Raw genomic sequence first — 10,556 nt, 5'->3', positions numbered from 1 at the left:
CCTCTTCTGGATTAGTGTGCATACTTGTTGCAGAGAAAATGCTTTTATTTCTTTATTTTCCTTTGATTTTGTGACTTTGGTTCCTGGCTGGCAACTTTGATGTATGTACTTGCAAACACGCAAACTGTCACAGAAGTTTACTAAGTTACTAGTATAGTTCAGATGTTAGCAGATGCTTATGGTATAGATAGATGGTATACTTACAAGTTTACATGTGTCTTGTCAATCTGTTATTTGAGCCAGTAAAAGCTACATATAGCACTCCTCGCCGGTCGGTCGGACGACGTGCACCTGCCAACGCCAGAGATATACCACGCTCTCTGTTAGGTCTAAATATGCCGGAACTCGGAATTCATATAAAACCACCGGAGCCAATTTTGTATTGAGGTGATAATTTTGTTTGTAAACCATTAATTACAGAGTAATTTAATTTTGATTTTTGTGTCGCAGATTGACAGTCACACCATACAATGTACATTTTCCAAAAGGCCCTTCAAAATGTACAAATCCCAGTCATCAGCGCTCTCCTCGATTCTTCCCACAACCAGACTAGGGTTTCTCACCGGCGGCGGGATGGGCGGCGACGCGACGGAGATTGCCATCCTCGAGCGCCATGGGCCCCAGGAGATGGCCTCGCTGCCGATCCCCGACGAGCTCCTGCCTGAAATCTTCCTCCGCCTGCCCACCCCAGCCGACCTCGTCCGCACCTCCGCCGCCTGCGTCTCCTTCCGCCGCGTCGTCGCCGACCGCCCCTTCCTCCGGAGGTACCGCAAGATCCACGCCCCGCCCCTCCTCGGCTTCCTCGACCTGAACGGAGTCTTCCACCCAGCCGAGCCGCCTCACCCCTTCACCTCGGCAGCAGAAGCCTTCGCCGACTTCAGCTTATCCTTCCTCCCTGCCCCAGCCAGCGACTGGGCCATTCAAGCCATCCGCGACGGCCGCGTCCTACTTGGCAGGCGCGGCGTCTTCTCGGAGTTTGTGGTATGTGATCCCTTGCACCGGCGGCACATCCTGCTTCCCCCAATCCCTCATGTCAACGACTGGCCGCTTCCTTCAGACAACTCACAGATGTTCCTCATGGGCGGCAATGAGGATTCGTCGGACGAAACATTTTTCAGAGTGATATATGTGGCAGTGGCAGTCGACCTACATAAGCAGGCCGCCTTGGTCTTCTCTTCCAGCACCGGACAATGGCGAGCTACTCCATCAATAGAGCGATCACCTAACTCATACTGGCTCCAGTGTGCGTATGGCTGCTTGTATGGGTTGACAGAGAGAGGTTAGAAGTTACAGGTGCTTGACACCCGGAGGATGGTGTTCTCACTCTTAGACCTCCCGCTCAAAGCCAGATCCGGAGGTTCCATCTCTTCTTATGTGCAAATAGCCATTGTGGAGGCAGGGGAGGGCGTCATTGGGATGTTTGTGCTACCATATAATACACATGACCTCAGTTATTTCATTAAGAGAAACAACGGTGGAAGTTCCAGCCACTGGCAGTTGGAGAAGACAATCTCATTGGATTCTTCTCACTACTCTCTAAACAAGCATTCAACAGGGAGGAAATTGTTCCTATACCATCGCGGAAGCCCATCGCTTGATGCCGGCCTTTTCTCAATGGACGTCAAGACATTCCAGCTTGAGATGGTGTTTGCCTGCAAATATGGCATGCTTAACCCACGGGCATATTACAACTTTCCACCATTCTTGTCGACTCCAATAGTATCAAGTGGTAACCTTTCTGTTGCATCCTAGTTATTACCTTCTCATCATAGTTATCACATGGGTTGTCTGTGGCTTTATAGTTCACTACTGTGCTCAGCAATTCTAGTCGTTTAGTAGTTGTCACCTCTTCTGTGTTGTGACCAAGCTAATAAAGGTCAGGAACACAATTTTGGTTTATTTGTTAGTATTTTGTAATTGCCACTCTAAGGTGATCACAGAGGTAAAAGAAAGGCTTGTGGACAGTATGACTAGCATTTTGGAAGCATCTTGAAATCGTAAGAAACACTAGGTGGCGACAAATATTTTTGTTTTTATGGCCAAACTAATGCAGAAGGCATAGAAGTTCAAAGAAAACTTCTACCACAGTTCACCTTTTGTTTGTTTCACCTTATCCCAGACTTATCTTGTCCACCTTTATGATTTATGTCATTTATCTCTTTATGTTTACATGCCTTCTCTGGCTAAGTATTCCAACTTGTATTGCAAATGGCAATGAGCATTCAACACCATAAAGCGAGCATTTGTTGTTATATATCTCAAATTCCATTGACGTTAATATCATACCTACGTGACTATGGCTAGAAATTGTCCTGAAGGTTGACTCTCCAATCTCTATGTATTGCGTCTGTTTTCTTTTAGCCCCTGGCACTTTATTCTGCTTCCTGTGTACTTTTTAGTAAGTAATTTATGAAGTGTTGCCCGACGGCAAGATCTATTGATTGTTTTGATCGCAAGCTGCTGAATATTTACGATCCTAGTATGCATATATTGGGCAGGTACTCAGGAACAAGGTGTGGAGACGCCACAAGCTGAAGATGAGCCCATAGATAGCCCTCAGTACGAGAGCACTGTTGATGAGGCAAATGTTGGAAGGCCGGCCGATGTATCGAGGACTGGAGATGGTTCTGATTGACGTTGTGCCATGACTGGACAGTTGACCACAGTTTGGTCATCAATAGGGTATGTGTGGCTCCTTCTGGTCTGTAATGTTATGCCATCTAGAATTAACATTGAGTTTATCTTGCGTGGCTTGATTTGACAATGATTGTGCGTTGTCAGATAAGGTAGCAAGAGCAGTAATGACCTTTAATTTCTGGCACAATCAGTTGGTTAATTGGACCATGTAAGAATCAGATTGCTTCTGATCTTGCTGTGCCCATCACTGTAGCTGCTATTGTGAGTCATTGGAATGACAGAAACTAGTCAGTTATTAGCAAATTGAGGAGCAGTAAAGATTTCTCTTTACTACTCTTTGTTTACACAGAGAAGTCACTTTCAGTTTTGTTTCTGCTTTGTCAAAAATAATTGGTGGCCAGGTAACATCCGATGAGATCCACGCAAACAAAACAAAAATTCTGCTCAACAGTGCGCAAAAGGTTGAGCACTAATTTTGTTATGTTTTGTATGGAGCTCCTCGGACATCGCTTGGCCAACAAATTTTGCAAGAACCTAAAATATTTGGTCATGATCGAAGCCACAAAGTTTTAGATTTTTTTTAGTTTATTTACTATTTTTTGGATTTTACTCTTTATCGTGGGTGCAATGCACCCGGGTGTAGAAAACCACTCTCTGGATGTCAAGACATTCCAGCTTGAGAGGCTGTTTGGTTCAGAGTTTAACATGCTTTGCCGGTGGGCATATAACAACTCTCCACCATTGTTGTCGACTCCAGCAGTATCACCTTTCTATTGCAACCTAGTTATTTCCTTCCTATATACTCCCTCCGTTCACAAATATTAAGATGTTTTGGATATTTCAATTTGGACTACATATGGACTAAAAATGAGTGAACAAACACACTAAAACATGTCTATATACATCCGATTCAGGAAAAAATTAGAACATCTTATATTTGTGAACGGAGAGAGTAGTTTTCACACAGGTTGTCAGTTTGATTGATAGTTCGCTACTCTGATTGTAATTCTCGTTTGTCCCCTCTTCTGTGTTGTGCCAAGCTAGTCAAGCTCAGAAACATAATTGTGGTTTATTTGTTAGTCCGTTATAATTGCCACTTTATGGTGATGAGAGAACTAAAAAAAGGTTTGTGCACAGTATGAGTAGCATTTTGGAGGCATTTTGAGATCATAAGGAACACTGCTACCTGTTCACGTTTGGTTTGTTTCATCTTAGAAACATTTATTTCAGTCAAGTAGGAGTTACCTCGTCCATATTTCTTTTGATGGATGTAAGCACGGGGGAAAGTGTTATATGGTAAAATTTCACTTCCTGCAAGACGAAGCTACCATTTGTTTTGTGGCTCAAGTTCTTTTATGATTCACCTCCTTTTGTTTCCAAATTGTGGAGCAGTAATGACCTCTCTTTACTGCTCTTGTTTACACAGAGAAGTCACTTTCAGTTTTGTTTCTGCTTTGTCAAAAATAATTGGTGGCCAAGTAACATCTGAAGGGCTCCACGCAAACAAAACAAAAATTCTGCTCAACAATACACAAACGGTTGACCACTAATTTTGTTATGTTTTGTATGGAGCTCCTCGGACATCGTTTGGCCACCAAATTTTGCAAGAACCTAAAACCTTTGTCATGATCGAAGCCACGAAGCCACAAAGTTTCAGATTCTTTTGAGTTTATTTACTATTTTTTGTATTTTACTGTGTATCGTGGGTCAGGGTGGACACGGTCCGGGCCGGTCCGGTCCCTGACCGAGCCGCCGTTTGGACCGGCCGCCGGCGGTCCGGACCGGACCGGACCGAGCAGCCTGGCGGTCCTGATTTCTGGCCCCGGACCGATGGCGGGAAAGCCCGGGCCGGACCGAGAGGACCGGCAAGAGGAGATGTGGTAACCATGGCGGCGGCTGTGGGACGATCGAGGAGGTGATCGTGAGCTTCTACGCGGCGACCATGGACGCGGTGAAGCACGGGAGCGAGCCGTCGCGGCCACGAACGACATACCGGAGGTAGCAGCAACTCGCGCACCGTGGTCGTCCAGCGTGCCGGCGAAGTTCTCGTGCACTATCAAGAACGCGCGCGCCAGGATCTTCCGGGAGGCAGAAGCCCACGACCAGCCCTTTTGTTGTTTTGCCTTAGCGATTTTTTAGCCGCATGCAAATATGGTAACACCTGCATGAGCCCATAAGTTTTTGTGGGCTAGCCTTCCGTGATTAGTGGATCAAGATTGACGTGGAGCTGTGTCCTATTCGTGCTCATAGTGGACGCAGATGACGCGTCAATTTCATTAGTCGTGGGATGAGAATCAGATCTGAGCCCATATTTCTCGTTCTTTCTGTATCTACTCCGTTGAATAAAAGGAAAAGGAAACGGTAGAAAACAACCCAACGGCAGCATGCCATGGGCGCATTATTATGGCTACGTAAAAGGAAACGGCAGCGAGCACTGGTAGAAAAAAGCCCTTTAGTCCCGGTTCGCAACAGCCTTTAGTCCCGGCTGTGCAACCGGGACTAAATAAGCGCGACTAAAGACCCCCCCCTTTAGCCGCGGCTCTTACGGACCGCGACTAAAGACCCCCCCCTTTAGTCCCGGTTCTTGTGGCTAACCGCGACTAAAGGCCGTCACAGGTTTTTGAAAAAAAAAATTGAAATTTTTTTTTGAAATTTTTTTATTTTCAAATTTCTGAATTATTTTAACCTCTAGTCTGTAATCACCACCCCTCATCACTTCTCAATTTATTCTTTTATCACCCCTCATCATTCCAAATCATCTAACTTCCCAACCGGTCACCCATCCCTCTCACTACTCCAGCCCAAGCACGCTTAACTTCCGGGTTCTATTCTCCCACGCTCCAAGTCTGCACTTGTTGTTTTCCTGACAATAATAAGATGTCAATCCTATTAACCTTCAGGAATTTTGCTTGAGCATGAAGTGACACATTTCACTGTTTGAGTTTGAAACTATTGTTTTAAAAAACAATAATTATTTAGTAACACTAATATTTCTTGAATAATTAGTTTGACCACAGTTTGACCACAGTTGACCACAGTTTGACCAGATTTGACCAAAATTGAAATAATTAAAATAATTATTTAGTAACACTAATATTCTAGAATAATTAGTTTGACCATTGTTTGACCATAGTTTGCCCACTGTTTGAATATTTTTCAATTTTTTCCACTCTAGATCTTAAAAGCCCCGTAACTTTTTTCTATTAGGTTTTTGAGGATTTTGAAAATGTTTAACGGGGTTTCCCCGTTAAATTTGGATGTAACTTTTCGAGTAGATGATTTTTCATATAAAAAACTTTTTCATCCGAGTTAGTATGCAAAAGTTATGCCCATTTTTACAAATTTCAGAGAGATTTTGCAAATAAAGTCAAAATTCACATTTGCAAATTTTCCCAACAACTAGACCACATATCACATGAGAAACTTATTTTCTTTTATTTTTTTGACATTTCCATTATTTTCTTTTATTTTTTTTAAAACTGAAAAGACGATCCACCGGGGGGGGGGGGGGTAGAGTTTGAAAATGGGACCTTTAGTACCGGTTCGTGGCACGAACCGGGACTAAAGGTCTCAACCCCATTAGTTCCGGTTCGTGCCACAAACCGGGACTAAAGGGGAGGAGCTTTAGTCGCGGTTGGCCTGGCCAACCGCGACTAAAGGCCTTTGGGCACCTTTAGTCGCGGTTGGCCTGGCCAACCGCGACTAAAGCCCGCGAGCGCCCTGGGCCCAGGCATTTGGTCGCGGTTCGTCTGCCGAACCGCGACTAAAGACTTCATTAGTCGCGGTTCCTACAGTTTCGCGACTAATGGGGCTGGACGGAAGCCTCTTTTTCTACCAGTGGAGGGGCAAGTCATGAATGGCGCCGCGATTATCGGATCGAACGCCGGCTCTCTTGTTCTTTCTATTCTCTGTTTAACTGAATACAAGGAAAAAAAGGCAGCGCCTGATCTGGGTCTTCTTCTACCTCTTGCCCGTGTCCCTGTGTCAATTGACTGATTGAGTACTTGATTCCGATGAACAGCGCGATGGGACACGGCCAAGGCATCGCTGGTGGCATGAGGAAGAAGAACGGCCTGCACCTTCGGTCCGCTCGGTCGGACCGGGCAAAGACCGGACCGGACCGAGAAAATTTCGGGCCGAAATTTAGTAACCGGACCGAACAAATTCTTCAGCGGGCCAGGACCGGACGGTCCGGTCCAGAACGGGCCACGAGCGGGCCGAAAAGCCCGCTCGCTCCGTCCAGCCTGAATCGTGGGTGCAATGCACCCGCAGGGACGGAGCTCCCATGTAAGCATTGGGGTCAATTGACCCCAATGAAATTAGATAATCCTTTATTAGTCCTTTACTAGTTTAGTATTAATTACTGTCCATTTAGACAAGATGACCCCACTGTCATAGAGATGACCCCATCAAACATTTTTTCTAGCTTCGTCCCTGTGCACCCGGGTGTAGAAAATCACTCTTTGGACGTCAAGACATTCCAGCTTGAGAGGCTGTTTGGTTCAGAGTATAACATGTTTTGCCGGTGGGCATATAACAACTTTCCACCATTGTTGTCGACTCCAGCAGTATCAGGTTGTAACCTTTCTGTTGCAACCTAGTTATTTCCTTCCTAATTACTTCCTCCGTTCACAAATATTAAGATGTTTTGGATATTTTAATTTGGACTACATATAAACTGAAATGAATGAACAAACACACTAAAATATGTCTGTATACATCCGATTCAGGAAAAAAATAAAACATTTTATATTTGTGAACGGAGAGAGTAGTTTTCACACAGGTTTTCAGTTTGCTTGATAGTTTGCTACTCTGATTGTAACTTGTTTTTACGGTTTCGTAGTTGTCCCCTCTTCTGTGTTGTGGCCAAGCTGGTCAAGCTCAGGAACATAATTGTGGTTTATTTGTTAGTCCGATATAATTGTCACTATAAGGTGATCAGAGAACTAAAAAAAAGGTTTGTACACAGTATGAGTACCATTTTGGAGGCATTTTGAAATCATAAGGAACACTGCTACCTGTTCACGTTTGGTTTGTTTCATCTTAGAAACTTTTATTTCAGTCAAGTAGGACTTGTCTCGTCCATATTTTGTCGGGGGTGTTTGATCCCTCGCACACCTATGGGGATCGGCGGACCGAGCCCCTTTTGGTTCGGCAGGGGGCGGTGGATGCACAAAGAGCAGATCGAGGCGAAACACACGAGTGAGACGATCGATTTACCCAGGTTCGGGCCGCACGGATGCGTAAAACCCTACTCCTGCTTTGGTGGTTGTATTGAGTTCTTGCTCGGGAGCGGCGAGTGCTACAGTACACTCAAGCCGCTGGCGAGACCGAGCGTGAGAATGGCTGTCCTCCTCTCCTCTGTTGCGCATGGGCCTCCTTTTATATGTCTAAGGGGTCACCGACACGTGGCAACAGAGGTGAGGGTAAAAATGTAAAAGGGGTGGTAGTTGGCTCCACCGCCTACATGTCGCATCCTACCTAACTCTGACGGCAGGGGACAAGGGCATTAAATGCCCGTCTGTGTCACCTTGACGGCCCAGAGACGGACCGCTAGGAACGCCACCGTTTGCCACGATGGTTCCTTGTCAGCGTCTGCTTGCCACCGCATGCCCCCGGCTGCCCAGCCTCCCGCCACGTACGCCAGGAATGGTCCCAGGGCGACACGTTGATGGGTGAGTTGGAGCGTGGGCTGCGGGGTAGTAGCTTGCCGCGGCAAATGCCTTGCCGCGGATGCTGTCTTGTCGCGTCCGGGAGCTTGTCGCTCACCGGGCCTTGTCGGGGCGCGCGGTGCGCCGCAGCGAGCTTCTTGAGATGCTTTGGTTGGAGCTTGCCGGGGTCTCGTTTCCCTCCCGGCAAGCTCCTCTTGCCGGGGCCTTGTCTCCTTCCCGGCAAGTTCCTCTTGCCGAGGCCTTGTTTTGCTCTTGTATACTTTGTTCTTGAATGGCTCCAAAGGAACCACGAAGGGTTTTGGCGGTCGCCCGGCAAGCCTTGCCGCGGGTCGCTACGACTGCCCGTGCACAAGTTCGGGATACTAATGTACCCCTACTTTAGTACACCGACATATTTCTTTTGATGGAAGTGAGAGCAGGGGGGTAAGTGATGTTTGTAAGCACGGGGGCAAGCTACCATTTCTTTTTTGGCTCTCAAGTTGTTTTATGATTCACCTCCTTTTGTTTCCAAGTCTTGTCTTGATGTATTCCAACTTGTAATGCGAATGGGAATGATAATTATCATAAATCGAGTGTTTGCTGCTATATACATATCTTAAATTCCATTGTCGTCGGTATTGATATCTAGGGGACTATGGGACTATGAGTTAGAGGTAGTTCCTGAAGGTTGACTCTCCGATCTTCATGTATATCATCCAGTTTCTTTATTCCTGGTATTTGCTTCTTCTCGTGCTGCTTTTGTAAGCAATTTACCAAGTGTTGCCTAATGGTATAGCCTAAGGATTGTTTTGCTGGTATGCTGCTGAGTATCTATGATCTGAGTATGCATATGTTGGGCAGGTACTCAGGAACAAGGTGAGGAGCTGATAGATAGCTGTCATGATGAGAGAAGTGATGATGCCGTGGATGTTGGAGGTCATGCTGGTGTATGGAGGACTGGAGATGGTGCTGATTGAGATTATGCTGCAACTGGTCAGTTGAGGACAGGTTGATCGCCAATAGAGTGCGTGTGACTATGTCTGTCCTTAATATGGTCATTTAAAATTAACGTGGAGTTTATCTTCTGCCGCGGCTTGGTCGGACCATGATCGGTGCATCTGTCGGACAGGGTAACAGACATTTAGTTTCTCAGTAATTAATTATGACTGTGAGAGTGATTGTGATCTTGTTGTATGCCTGCTCCGTGTGGCATGAATGAAACTGTTTATGCTACTTGCTTGTTGTGTATCTGAGGTGATGTGATTATGCTGCTATTTTTCTTACACGGTGAAGATACTCTAGTTCTGTTTGTGCTGTGTGTCAATTTGAGCCAAGGTCGTTCAGATGCCCAATGTATTTCAGTGTGCGTCCTCTGTATTTAAACGAGGCAACATGACTTGGAGAACACAACCTTGCTGAGTGCTGAGTTGGAGCAAATTGAGTGTATATGTGAACTCGAGTGATGGCAAGAACGTCGGCTGGACACTTGGGCTATCGCAGATGTAAGTGTGGGGTATTTGTTTTACTGCCTCCAACAGAGTAGACAAGTCCAATTTCACTGGTCAATAGCTTCTGACATACTCTGCTGGGTCTTGTTGCCTGTACACCGTTGTATTCCTAGTTGCTATTGCTACAAGAATGTGCAACAGAACTAGTAGTGAAGTACCATGTGGAAATGTAGGAGACATGACAAGGAACTACTACCTCTGCACCTACAAAAAAGTCTTATATATACGGAGGGAGTAATTGTTAGTTTAGTTGCGCACAGGAACGCTTCCATCATACGTGGAGCTCGAAAAAACTTTGAAAACACACAGTTTGGAGCACTGATTTTTTTTTTCCAGAGCACCACGGATGTGATCTTGCCATGAAATTTTGCACGCGTATAGGACACTGGAGCATCTTTAGACTTTAGTGTCCAAAAGTTTCAATTCTTTTAATGAATTTATTATTCATCTAGGAGTATATGTGTCGGGGCTCCAAGAGCAATTACCGTGACTAACCAAATAACATGATGGGTATATATCTAGGTAAGAGCCCATGCATTACTAGGTTCAACTAAATACACGTACTGAAAAAATTGTGAAAGCAGCATAAAGACAAGACTCTCCATGCAGGTAAGGGCATCTCCAGCCGTTCGGCTTCCCAGGGCGCCTAAATAGAGCGGCCTGGGGGCGTGCCGGCGCTAGTTCGGCCCCTGGGGGTGACCTAGCTCCCAGTCGCGCCCCCAAGCGCCGGCCCCAGGATGCGGGAAATTTAAACTTATAG

At 45.8% G+C, this 10,556-nt stretch overlaps 1 protein-coding gene across 1 annotated transcript; it reads left to right on the top strand.

Annotated features, from left to right (window-relative positions):
• The first annotated feature begins 537 nt into the window (after nt 1-537).
• On the top strand, nt 538-9,554 carry LOC123130058 (uncharacterized). Its single transcript, XM_044550013.1, has 3 exons — nt 538-1,729; nt 2,499-2,682; nt 9,150-9,554. Exon 1 carries the CDS (start codon nt 574-576, stop codon nt 1,282-1,284), a length of 711 nt encoding a protein of 236 aa, XP_044405948.1. The 5' UTR covers nt 538-573; the 3' UTR covers nt 1,285-1,729; nt 2,499-2,682; nt 9,150-9,554.
• The last annotated feature ends 1,002 nt before the right edge of the window (nt 9,555-10,556 follow it).

This window comes from Triticum aestivum, chromosome 6A (genome assembly GCF_018294505.1).
Source record: "Triticum aestivum cultivar Chinese Spring chromosome 6A, IWGSC CS RefSeq v2.1, whole genome shotgun sequence".
In the NCBI taxonomy this organism is placed as follows: domain Eukaryota; kingdom Viridiplantae; phylum Streptophyta; class Magnoliopsida; order Poales; family Poaceae; genus Triticum; species Triticum aestivum.
This window is presented reverse-complemented; position numbering and strand designations above follow the sequence as displayed.